General features: G+C 43.2%; 1 protein-coding gene across 1 annotated transcript; it reads left to right on the top strand.

Annotated features, from left to right (window-relative positions):
* Positions 1-4,394: 4,394 nt before the first annotated feature.
* LOC778723 (Wnt signaling ligand) lies at positions 4,395-13,794 on the top strand. Its single transcript, NM_001078327.1, is given in 6 exon segments — positions 4,395-5,136; positions 8,187-8,301; positions 8,449-8,560; positions 11,036-11,175; positions 11,348-11,554; positions 12,596-13,794. Coding segments are annotated over 6 exon segments (1,827 nt in total). The 5' UTR covers positions 4,395-4,507; the 3' UTR covers positions 13,220-13,794.
* The last annotated feature ends 34 nt before the right edge of the window (positions 13,795-13,828 follow it).

Genomic DNA, 13,828 nt, shown 5'->3' with positions numbered 1-13,828 from the left:
AGAGACCAATGGAGTGGGTTCCTTTAGAAAAGGTGCTTGAATAAGGTCAGTTCTTTATGCGGAAAGGGCGACTTATTGCCAGCTTTTGAACTTTTCTTTCTTTTAGTATTGGAAGTATTGGACGAAGGGTACGTGGAATTGATCTGACAAAATTAGTCACCAGTATGCTTTTCGATTGATATAGCGTTTGCTATACTGTAGCATAAATGTAATTGGTTTGCATATAACAATGTATGGCTATAAAAAGTATTATTAAATGCAGACTTTTTTTCGAATACCAACTGCTGGAAATAACGGCCGCTGTCGGCGATGGAGACCAATATAGTCCTACGGAAGCGCATGCGCAGTGATGACACCTGAAGCAGGTACAAGAGTGCATATGAAGTACTGTAGTTTGTTTGCTTAGTAAGAGTATCAGTTGAGAACTATATCTTTTAGAAATATGAATCACATTTTAAGTAAAAGATAACGAGTTAGGCGGCGGCAGAGAGTATACAATTAACTAAAAAACATTTTTAACTAACTCTTTAGCGTTTTAAAATATATTTCGTCCGAATTATACAGCGAATACAGTCTTAACAGGTGCCATATCGTTGCCTAAAAATAAGAATGAGAAAGAGTGTGACGATGGAGGCAATCAATTACATTACCCAGTCAAACATTTATCGAAGAATGCTTAATATAACTTAGCTTTTCTGTATTGTGGAGGATTCTTATTAACTGTCGCCGCGCCGTAATATATGTTTATGCATTACTGTGGAGTAAGATGGGACACCTTTACCACATAATATCCAAATATCCTGATTGTGTTTTAAACAATTAACAACGGTCTGCGGGAGTCGTGAGGAAACAGTATAGTTATTTAAATGATCTTTGTTTACCGCCAAATGGAACGATAAAACAGAATGAAAAGGCGTCCCATCTTGCCCCATCCAACCCTATCCGACAATTTTTAGTAGCAATTAAATTAAAATCGAGCGAATCACATAGTAACACGAGCACAGGATGGACCCCTAGGCGGACATGTACAATTCTAGATTGGCGAAACATCATACTGCGCCAAATAATTATCTCGCTTCGGGCCTTCTGCTAAGCTGGGTAAGTCGATTTCGATCGCTTTCAACTGCCGATTATGAAAATAGAGTTAAATTAGAGGATTGTTTATAAGTTTGCCGTTTGCATGTACACCGCTTGTCGTCTTCGTGTCGCTCGACGAGCACAAAATTTGAAGTTTAGGAAGGACAATTTGTACGTACTCCGATGTATATTTGCTGATTAATTCTTGTTGTTTTCGCATTGCTGTTTCATAAAGCGCAAGCGGGGAGTTTTTTTCTGCGGGTTGGTGCGTAATCGATTCATCGCCCTTGTAGCTAAGATTTCAAAGTGATGTCGGAAGCGCAAATCCACCGACAACAAACTATCGGCTCGCCGTAGCTGTGGGCCATACCTGGCGGTCGAGTGTTTGAGTGTTGGCATATATTGCGAAATGTTAGCCATCGCTGGTATGCGAAGATATTGCGTCTCATAACGATCCTCGGTGTGCATTGACGAAGAGCGCTTTTATTTTCGACGGGTTATCAGGGAAACGGGAATTTCAAGTACCTGTTCCTGTTTTTACGGCCGGGCATATAAGTACTCCGCCCTCCGCATCGACCACCGACTGCTTCCTGCATGAGACCCTTCTTGCTTCGAGCTCGTGACGTCACACGCGCTGGGTTACTGAACACGATGACGCACTTGAGTACTGTTGTTGGTTACAGGCTACTATTAATACGCGGTAATCCGTTCCAGATCTCAAGCCGCCAGCACAACATGAAAATTTAATGCGAAAATTTCACAACCTAAACCATGAGAGGCCAATTTAAAGGTCCGTTACAAACATGAGCTGGTTGTATGTACAGATATACCAAAAATTTATGTTGTATTTAGATATGATCATACGCATGTCACATTCGATATACATGCCTAGGAATTACAGGCAGATTTCCAATGCCAACTGCGAAAACACTATACACAGTCACCTGTTGGCAACAGAGAATTTAAAATTGTTTGATTGGTTTCTCTCTTACTGTTTTGATAATACCGATACAGTCCTAAGCTCTTATGATATTATTGCGTATCCACTTCACGTAGTTGCCATAGCCGGTCAAATGCCTTCGATTAGTCGTAATATATATATATGGTATATATAGGTCCGTGGACTTCAATAGCACCGCTTGGTCATTATACGCACCTATCGTAATTATATAGTATAGGTTTGGGTAAGATGATATATGTTTTCATTCTCTGTTATGTTTCGTTTGGTTGTAAACAAAGAGTATTTACAGAATTATAACTGTAGCCCAGCGACTCTAATATTGTTTTAAACACAAATTGAGAATATTATGTTACGTGCCAACATCCATCTTGCTCCATGATATACTTTAACTTTACAGATTTTAATTTTCTTATAGCAAAACGGAACTAAAGGATAAACGTATGAGCGTGTCTAATATAATCTTTCTTAAATAATTATTTATAGGCGAATGCTAATTTATGATCCTGGCATGACGTTTTTTCCAAGACGTTTGATAAATTGTTGTTTCGACACTCTTTGCTTGTTATCGTTCGTGGAAAGTGTCAAATTTGCTGCTTATTTTCTTCGTAGTGTGATAATCGCAGCTGAACCAATACACGCAAATCGAAAGTTACGATAACAGACTTTCTTCGCCCATTTTCTCTGGGTGTGGCACGTCGTAGAGAAAGTCACACGACTTCTGACGCATTCCTCTCGTTGACGACATATGTCGTACTTTAAACTGGTGAAAATGTCACAAAGTTTTAAATAACAAAATGACGCTGTTGTCGGAATACGATACCCTTGTAAAAGATGTCAGACACTCTCCTCCCACGTATAACTAAAACGTAGAAACAACGTCGTTTATTATTAGCCCGTAACGTAAATAGCATCGACTGATTTCAAATTAATAGCAACCCGTGTTCGACAGTAATTTTCTCCGGAGAATCGTGTTCGAATTCCCGCAGAATTCTACAACGCAATATGTCCCAGTGGCGGCAAACGGCCGAGCACGTGTCGCCCCGGTGAGATAAAATGGGCACGATCTATATCTAATTAATAGTGTTGCGGTATAACGTGACGCGTGGCAGTGTGGTCCGGGTACTACTCCATAGTAGGGATTTAAGCTTGTGAGGTATGCATCCAAAACGTGTGTATAGCTTACACAGTAAAACGGGGTTTTGGGTTTGACTACAAGATCATGCTCCGAACAAGGAGCCCACTAGCTTCATTAAACGTATTGGTGTAAGCAAAACAACGTTGCCGCGCCTACCAAAACAGCAATTTGATACACGGTGTTTTCGCAATGCCCTAATCTCCAGTAAACGCTAGAGCCGGCCGCGGCTGCAGCAAGATCGTCGTCGTTTGATCGCTGCCGTAATTACAGGTCCACACGCGAGCAGCTTGTTTGTTTATCTCTGCATTTGCGAGCTACAGGGGCTTTAATTGGCCCGCCGAGTTTTGTCGGCAGTTTGTTATTTCAAGGCCGATCTCCGCATACGGGGATGCGCAAGCGACTGATCTATTTGATAATTGGCGGTTTCCTCGCCCCTAGTGCTGGGCAGGGGTTGGAATCGAGCAATTACGATTGCGATCGCCGCCGACCACCTATTGGGAGGCCGAGACTCGTCCGGGTATATTAGGATCAGAAACTTCACCTGTGACACTTCTGTCCATCACCTCTTTTAAGTGGCGGAGGTCATATGAAAGTTAGGGGTATTTTGAAACTACGTCAGTATCGACAATTAGGTACAACCGATGGGTCACCATAGGCGCTAGCGAAAAACTTGAAGACATTTTCGTTTTGCCGTTGGCGATTGCCGTTCTCCCATTTAAAGCTCTACCTCAGATGGCAGTGCAGAGAGTAGAGGTGATTACAAGAGGCAGCCACAGTCGAAACGATATTACTCAGTTCGTAAAATCGTGACGGATTTGATACGGATGTGATCAGCATTTGTTTCTGATTGGAAAGCTATACGGCTGTTTTGATAATATGTACCTATAACCAACAGCAAAGTAAACGTCTAATTTTAACAGCAGCAGGTTGTAGGTCTGGGTTCACGAATTTTTCCAGCCACTGTCGCTAAACTAAATCAACTCAGAAGAAAGTTCGCACTTGCAGAGGCGAGAACAACCCGGACTAGGGCGCTACTTACGCCCGAAACTGGATGGACTGAACGATAACATCGAGTTTACGAGATTTTCCCGAATTCACACCTACACCAGCGCCAGCGTCGCCACAGGACATCAGAGAAAAGGTTTGAGCACAGGGGCGCTGGACAATCTTCGACTTACTATATGAGCCAGTACTTTAAGTCAATCAGGTTCAGAAGTATCAGTTTGATCAGAAGATCAAGAACAGACCTGTGGTGATATACATATAAGGCTTGGAGAATAACTCCGTCTCTGAACTGTTGTCTTCATTTACATTAAAGAGGATAAGGATTTGGAATGACGCTGCAGAGGTCTTGTTTTGTGGATTTGTCTGAAAAACGAGATATGTCAGACGTGGGTGGCGCTACTTATGACGAAGAAGCATTATCTGTTTCGGAAATGCTAAGCAGCCACATGGACGTATCTCGAGCAACGGAACTAAGCCAGTCAATGGCAAGCGAAAGATTTTCTCCAACTGAATCGCCCATCACTGCTTGTTGCAGTGCGGACCAGACCGGAATATTTAGCTGTACATTTTGTAGAAAGCCTCTTCGGGCAGCTAACACGATCCGACGATCCAAGTTGAGATCACGGAACCTCGACGACTGTGGCACAGCGCCACACGAAAGTACTGCTGTAACTAGTACAGACAGGAGTGACAATGAATTAGAAATGAGACTAGGGCAAAATCGGTCAATAAATTCGGAACACTCGGAAGCGGTCATGCAAAATGACAGTGACATACCTAACTTGTCAAGCGAAAATTTATGCCGGAAACACCGACGAAATTCCGTGGAGCGGGGAGTTACCAAACAATCCACGTGGCGTGTGCACCGACGAATACTTCCCGCCATTCATTCAAGCGTGACGATAGTTCTGCTTCAAGTGCTTTTGTTCTGTACAGTCAACGTCGCCGCTGTGTGGTGGTAAGTCCGTGTACTATGCATTGTATTTAGCAAGAATGATCATGTTTCGCTGCTAGGCATGATCGACGCCTGATTTCTTAAAGTCTACATTGAAGCAGCTTTAGAAATTGGTCGCCTTGTCGGGCTACGACTTTATCGGCTGTGATTACAGCCATGTATGTCGTAAAGGTATAGTAAGCTATTACGTAACGTCAGTATGCCGAGACTTGACTGCGAGACCCACCGCGCCGTATTCTGTAAAACGATACCTAGATAGTTCAAGGACGAGACTGTGACGGGATAGCATAATGATTTCAATAGACGCAGTGACGATCAAAACCCCTTAAGATATTTCTTTGATGTCATTATAAGCTTGGTTTGACGTCACGATTCAGCTTTTTCAATTTCTATTTTGAGAACTGTAAGTCTGAATGCGACGGTCTTTGTTTTTCACGAAAGGTCTACAAGTCAAAGCGAAGCAAACCTGCCTAATAGAGACACAAGTTCGAACAAATAAAACATAAATCTGCATTGCGCCGTAAAGTTATTGCCCGAAGCCAGACTCTGCAACATTCGAGACATTAAACGTTCAAACGTAGCATGTTCGCACGAGTTTCGTGCACGTAAAACCCAAATGTTTCCGTGATAAAATATAACCGGCTGTTGTTGTACATCTATCGGCAACAGAAGCCGCTATCAATGTAAGTTACACCAACATTGCATCATTTTATTTTGTTTTATTTCAATCACGCGATGGCTCGATCCGTGACATTTTTGCTGGGCCGAGGTGGCGAAACTCATTCGTCTTTGCTAGACACGCTTGTCCATTCAATTTTCACGCCCGGGTCGTCTAAATACTGCCCGTCGTCCATTCCCGTGCTGGCCGGGTAAATTCGGCAGAACGACAGCAGCTGTAAGAAAGCGCCCTACCGACCACCGCTTGTTTACGCTCTGACACCGGTGAAATTGCGGCCGGTAAATTCGAACTCGAATGGATAATTATCCCAGTTCTGAGGACTGAGTCAGTGCCACGAACTTAAGATCGATTTTCGCAAAATTGTACCGGTTCTGGTCGGACCGGGACAAAGAACCGTTGTCTAATTTAGAGTACAATGTGTGGTCCCAACCGCATGATTTCGCACCAAGCGTTACGTAGTCGTTTGTGTATCCATCATGGGGGATCAATTTCGCATTAGAAACGATTATGAACACGATGACGGCCTATAGCGCTGCTACGCCAGTTTCTGTGAGTGGCCAGCATTGTACCTGTACTCCTTGAAACGAACATCGAGTACAAATTCGTATCTTAAACACAAAACAAACCCGACCTCCGACAGCGCGCGTGTGTATGGTTCCCTGCGATGCAGCTTGGCCGTTACGAAGCAGAGGGCAGTGCAACGGAGATGGTTTATCACAGCCCGCCGGATTTGCTGTTTCCGTGACATTCACGTAAACAGTGTCTAGTCACTGCTTAAATGCGTGCCTGCCAACACGTAACTTGCGCCTTCGTAACGTGCAAGAAGCTATATTGTCTCTTCTAATTTAAATCGTATTGAAAATCCGCCGACTCAGCGCGCCGGTGATGTAAGAGGCCGTAAAAACCCCATGAAATATAAATGGAGAGGGGGAATGGGAAACATGAAACAGGTCATCCTGTTTATCTACTACCTCCCAAACAGCTACTACGTATATGCGGCTTTTGTTAAAAAAAAACACGTACGATTTATTGCAATTTGTAAGAGTTGGTAAAGTTCTCGGGCAATGACTGTTCCGGATACATATCGCCTCTTTTACGTTTCATAAGTGATCTTTTCGATCGTCGGCCCGCAAAGGGTCACAAGTCGCTCATATTAAGCGGTTGCCTTGCCCAGATAATAAATAATTAAAACCATGTGGCGCTTTGAACAAGCCAGCGCGTGCGACGTATAAACAGCGCAACATGGTGCCACCTCAGGCAATTCGTTTTTTCCAAACAAGTGTATGATGAACCTGCGAAGGCGGCTTGCATGAACTTCGCCGGATCTATCAGACCGATTTTAAAACCGCTTTGAGTAAACGAAGGGTTTAGACCGAAGATTTAATGAAGTACAACGCCTGGGAATTAACTTTCATGGTTTCTTTATGCAAAGACTAACGAATCTACCGCGAGCTGTAAACAACAATTTATTCGTAAAGTTATATATTAAATGAAACTTCCATCGATCATAAAACTAACACGTTTGTATAATATATATTGCGTCGTCATGTTATTGCCAGGAAATGAACATAATTACATCGCAACATAGATGATATTAAATAAGGGCAATCAAGAGGCTAAACTGTAATAATAACGAAGCTCTACCAGTATTGGCAAACGTAAAGCATCGCACAGGCTTATCTCATTTTGGCATAATCCACCTCCATACAATTCTGGCTCTTACCGGTTCACACCTGCGGCATACACAAAACCGGGACGTTGATGAATTATGCCTCGTACCGGACGAATTCGGAGACTAAATCGCCTTCAAAGACAATCAGACAGCGCCGACAGATGGATTGAATTGACGTCGTTTAAGTTGTTTATGAAACCGTGAGATGCGAACATGTACGTGATATAGCAGTGCGTGTCGGTGATCTTGGGTTTCAGCTCCGAAATCTGACATTAACAAGCGCAAACGGGCCATTCCCAGCTACTGTTTTGCCGGGCCAGTCTTTTATATGCTTATCGTTTATTAAGTGCATAGCCGTTGAGTTACAAACCAGTATTCGACCTAAGTTAAGCCGTGATAAAATGTAAACAACGGCTTTCTAAATGAGGCCTCAGGTATTCGGAGAATGCCTCGCTAATGAGCAACGACTTTATCGGGACCTACATCAAAAAACCGCTCGTCACCACGGCCGTATATAGACTTCTATCACCCACTGGCCACATGAATTTAATTTAACCCTTTGTAGTGTGTTTCTTTGTCTCTTACAACATCTATTGGACATAGTTTCATTTACGAAATGTTTTCACACTTTTAGATTTTTTCGGATTACTAAAATTGGGTCGTATCTGAATGCCCACGTATTTATGCATGTTTATTAAACAGGAATCCTGGATATCGACCAACACTTATGGACAGCGAGAGAATCTGTCTTTGGGCTCAACAAATCGGAGGACCCCAGGCGGAAATGTGCGCCAACGAAATGCCTGTAGTTGAAGAGGTATAACTTTGCATTTAACCTTTAAGGAAAGTGTTTTGATACTATAAATAGTGTAGAGTGTAGGTAATACGATATTGCATATTCATTTACAATTTCTTGAGAACTATGATTTTCCTGTTACTATTTACAGAAAACGATTTTTTTCAGATTAAGAAGGGAATTCAAAGGGGTGCTTACAACTGTGCGCGGGAATTCCGCTATTCGAGATGGAACTGCTCGCAAACCCCGAAAAAATTCTACGAAAAAGCTCTTTGGCAAAGTAAGTGTAAACAGATGGCAAAATAGTTTGCGTTTGTTGAACACTTAGCATCGCATATACGTCATTTAACCATTTATGTTCGGCTGTTCTACGAATTTCGCCTCACCCCATGTCCCGTGTCACCCCGACCGTCGCCAGGTTGAGTGTAAACGAATGTTCGTTTTTCGTTTTGCCGTCCATCGTCTTTGTAGTTAAAGGCGATCCGTTGGCGCTGTTTGTTTTCCGATGCTATCATACGCATGTAAATTACACGGCAACGGATCGGAACTTCATCTAGCCCGGATGACTCGCATTCCGGCACCGCATCGTTGCTTTATTTAAACTGCAAGCCAACCGCACCGCCTTGCGCAAACCGCTGCGCTGGCCAAATAAGGCGAAGTTTTCGACCCAAAACAGCGGGAACTCGACACAGAAGTTCCCGCGGGATGTACAAAACGAGATGACTTACCCGTTTGGTTTATTTGGATGTAAGACGTGACCGCATTTATCGCCAGCGATCTTGTTGCTACTATACACCCAAGCGTACACCTTGCTGGTGGTTGCTGGTAATTTAAAATATATGTCGTTTCTTAATGATACACAGCTTGACTAAAAACAAGCAAAATATTATGGTTTCACCGTTGTCTCCGCCATTTTAAAATTGCTGTCTAGCTACGCGATAACTGTAAAGTGCGATAGTTTTGCACGATGTTTCCCAGGATTGAAATAAGTTTATGAAGCTGTTGGTTTCGTTCGGTCTCGGAATGTCTAATTTAATTTCTTAGACATGATTTATTGTATTTTGCCAATAATGCGTCACATCACAATAAGCTAGTCCAGAATTTCACAGTCACGCCACGTTATCACTAAGGTACGACCAGAACGACTGCTAGTTTAACCGATGGAAATTTGGAATATTTTCAGGTGGTTAGTATCCGTCTTTGAATGTACTGTTAATGGAGTACAGGGTTTACAGTATACGGATAGTTAAAAGAAATGATATGTTCTAAATTGTTATTGTAAAGATGTCACGTAATATAGGGAGAACCACCGTGGTGGCAACACTTTAATAAAATCTGGCACTAATAATCTTGGCCGGGAAATCCAAACGTAATTAGTCGGGAACGGAAACCAAAACCACCGCAGATTGTCTCGAGTTTGCAATGCACTGCGAGCGATTCTGCGAGATTTGTCGCAAATTTCACGTCGGAATATCCTGAACATGTTGTTTGTTTTCTTAACCGAGTATAACCACGGTTGGGGTAAACCTGAAAATTTTCTAAGCTCAAAAAACAACCCGATGCACTCATTGTAATCTCGGTCACATATTTTGATGTATCTGGTTTAATAAGGTATAGTTGGCATAGGCTTACATTACGATAAATTTAATCAGTGTATTCCCGTCGATATTTGGGATAAGGAGTCGCCGTTTGATGTTGTCTTGAATTCCAGTTCGAGATCGAAATGTGTTGGTATATTATGCACCGCCAAACCGTAATCCCTCATTGCTAAGATTAAGCCTGCAGATACTCTAAATTATCTGATTTAATGTTAATTCTCCATACGCCGATGAGGGATGGGGTATCATGAATTGAATCGCTAAATGGACGCGTTTACATTTTTCTGCAAAGCCGGTTTAAAGTCCCCAGGAAAGGAAACGCGATTCCGTTACAATAACAACCATGCATTGCTGTTCCGATACAGACGATTAGCATAGCTGTGTGTCATGTGTGGTTACTTACCTGCGCAAAGTTTACTCGACCTGTAGGTGGCATTTTCGCTCAATCTAAGCTGCGGTTTGCGGCCCCGGTCGTGCCGAAGCGTGAGGCATTTGGGTTGGAAAACCAGCTTTCTTTTAGTAAGGAGGGTATATATTTGAAAAACACCAGTATTAGAAACTATAACGAGAATAATATATATTGGCGTATGCATACGTAATTAACATTAATTAGAACCGTTATAGTTCTGCTGACAGACTGGTGATAGTTTTTGATTCCGCAAATACCCGGCTGTTATTAAAACATGCATCGATTAGCGTTCCGGCGAGTTACTGTTTTGTGTTCAAACAAACGAAGGAGAATGATCCATACACCGCCCACTACAGCAGAAGGCGACGATCGTAATCCGCCTTGACGTGTAAGAGGCCGGACATCAGAACTACAGAACTGGCATCGTGCCAGCCTAACAAAATAGCAGCAACTGGCCACCACTTGACATTAGGCCATATGCGTTTGCTGACTGTAAATATATCTTTCCGCGATGAGACCTCTGGGTGCTGTCGCGTTTGCTGTGAAACAACCGAGCAGTCGCCGAGTAATTTTAATCCTCAGCAAGCTGACGCTAAGGAGGATTTTCCCGTCTTGTTTCGCGTTATAAGACGGTCGTACAGCGCCTTTGAAATTTCGGTCCTCTATTCTACGGCCTTCACTTTCGCCAATGTCTTGTCAGGTATTTCCAAACAAAGTGCGCATAATCTGACCTACGTTTTTTCTACAGCAACGAAGGAAACCAGCTACCTTCAAGCGGTGACGTCAGCAGCTATGACGTTTGCCATAACGGAGGCGTGCAGCCTTGGCAACATACCCGAATGCGGCTGTGTCAACACACGCGGACAGAAGAGGGAATACCTCAGAAGGGTATGTCACGTCATTGTGTATTTTGCACCCCCGTCGCTATGTTGCGAATAACCGTAAAGAACGGCTTCATACACAAAGTCGCTGGAAAGTCTAAGTGAATTGTTTTTGAGATACGCTTCTGTACTCACAACCAGTTTCAAAAGCTTACATCAAAGCTATTTTTTCAATACAGGAAGCCCAAAAGCGCAACTATTACATAAACGAAAGCTACCTCGACACTTTCGTTGACCAATTCGACTGGGAAGGTTGTGATGACAACGTGGACTTTGCTTACCGGAAGACAAGGCATTTTCTCAACTTCACGCGGTTTATTGGACGGAAGAGAAAGATTAATCTTCGATTGCGAATGAGCGCTCATAATTATGAAGCCGGCCGCCTGGTAAGTTCGGATTTAAGTTGCTTAGCTATATAAAATCAACGGGAGAATTTTGCATTCTTGTTTGGTCACACATTGGCAACGTGGTTGGAATAGAATAACTTCTGCGCTGACAAATCGCGTTTCCGTCGCTTGTTTTTAGAAGAATTAAATCGTGACGTGTACCTCAACACTTCGGTCATGTTTGCAGTCGCTCGCTTATTTCTGTAACTTCGCCGAAGAATTCAGCTCATGCGGACAGCTGGTTCCTAGTAGAGACGATAACATCACACGTCATTAAGAGGTGTCAGGTCGTAATCACCAACTCGGCATTAGCGGATATTACAGTACGCTTGCCCGTAAACAAGCAGGTTGCGGTATAATGGTAATTGGACTCCACGAAATGACTATTTTGTTGCAAATGATCTCATAAAGTTGGTTTATTGCGCGGTCGATTCTCCTAGGCCTGTGTTAATCAGTACAAAGTAAGCCGATCCTGATTTTACGATCGCAAAATGGTCTAATGAGCTATCGTTGCGATTTATCTCAAGATCCAACCTCGCCTATATATGCTCCTAAGAGGTTGCGTTAATTTTCTCAGCGGTTGCGACCATGTAACGACTCTGCTGCGTTAAAGCGCAGATATATCTCAAAGCAATCGCAGATGTCTGTGATTTTATCAGTGAGCAAACTTTCCGGGTACGTGACGCAAAATTTCTAAGCGTGTTTATACCATTTTGTGGCTGTGCAATGTTATGAGTGAAATTGAAATTAATTAACGAACGACTGATTAACCGGCTAAGAACGTTACCTCGACATATTAATATGAATTTGGAATTTTCGCTTTACCTGCTTTATCGTGGCCTGATCGCCCGCCAGTTCCAATCTTTATCTGTATTACGATCTCACTAATGCTGCGGTTTAGCTTGGTGCACGTTTATAGCGACTATGGCGGCGGAAAAGAGAAATAAATGGTATCTGTTTTTAATGACCATGGCTCTAGATAAAAAGTAGCAGAATAAAGGTTTCGTTATGGCTATCAAATTACCAAGCATTACTTCTCAGGCGATCACTGAGAAGATGGCTGAAAAGTGCAAATGCCACGGATTCTCTGGCACGTGCACTATTCGCACTTGCTGGATGCGAATGCCAAAGTTTGACGCTGTGCGGGCGACGTTACGCCGGATGTATAACACTGCGACCAAAGTCAACCTTCAGCCCGGGACTAGGAGGCTTGTCATCGCCAGGAGACCACGGCGTCCTTCGTCTCGACACAGGAACACAGCATCTAGAAGAACGAACAAAGTAAAAAGAGGACTGCGGAAAAACATCCCGACTCGTTTTCGGTCTCGAAACCGTAAAGCCAAAAATCCTCGTCGGCGTATTCGTTTAAAGAATCGGTTGCGAAGACGCCTTTACCCCGTCGCAAGCAAGCATTTAGTCTACCACCAGCCATCGCCGAACTTCTGCCGGCGAGACAAGCGTAAAGGCAGTCTAGGTACCAAAGGTCGCGTGTGCGATCCGACTCGACGGGAAGGGTACGGAAGCTGTCAGTACATGTGCTGCGGCCGCGGCTATACGACTGAGGTAGTCGAACACACAATGAAATGCAACTGTACTTTCATCTACTGCTGCACTATGACATGCGACGAATGTATAAACCGGTACACACGATACGTTTGCAGATAAGCTGTACCAAGCTTGCCATTGTGCTTGCAATCGCTACTATCCACCGTCGATACAACAGTTACATTTGCAAAGCTGTAAAATGTCAAGCGGGTATCTATGGTCAACATGTGTAAAGTTTTTCACACGTAGTTACATCGTCCATCATTTATACAACTAAACTGTAGTTGGTGAAAATAAGGGAGTTCGATTAAAGCACAAGAGAATATATGCTGCAGGCAGCTAGTTTTTTACTGATTTCAAAGACACTTTAAAACGGTATTTAAGTCCTGGTCAACAAGGTTTTGCATTGCGCCGTACCCCCATATGTTCCGAATGTCGACCTTGCAAGACGTGTTTTTCCAGGCAGCAAGCCCCCCTTGCTTGCTTTCATACAACAGCACCTTTACCACTTCGAACCCTTTTGGTCAACCTCATTTTCACCGTTCTGGTTATTTATTTTTTCCTGCCGTTATTTCTATACAGCTATTTACGTACTTCTTTTTCAACGTGCGCCTATGTTTCACTTCTCTACTTATCATTTTGCCGTTGCGCATTCGTTCTGGACAGTAAACTGAAACCGTGCTTCGGAACATTTACCAATGCATATAAGTGTAGCTCCACAGTGCAGCG

This window comes from Ciona intestinalis, chromosome 9 (assembly GCF_000224145.3).
Source record: "Ciona intestinalis chromosome 9, KH, whole genome shotgun sequence".
NCBI classification, from domain to species: Eukaryota; Metazoa; Chordata; class Ascidiacea; order Phlebobranchia; family Cionidae; genus Ciona; species Ciona intestinalis.
Note: the sequence above shows the minus strand (reverse complement) of the source record. Positions and strands in the feature narration are given on the sequence as shown.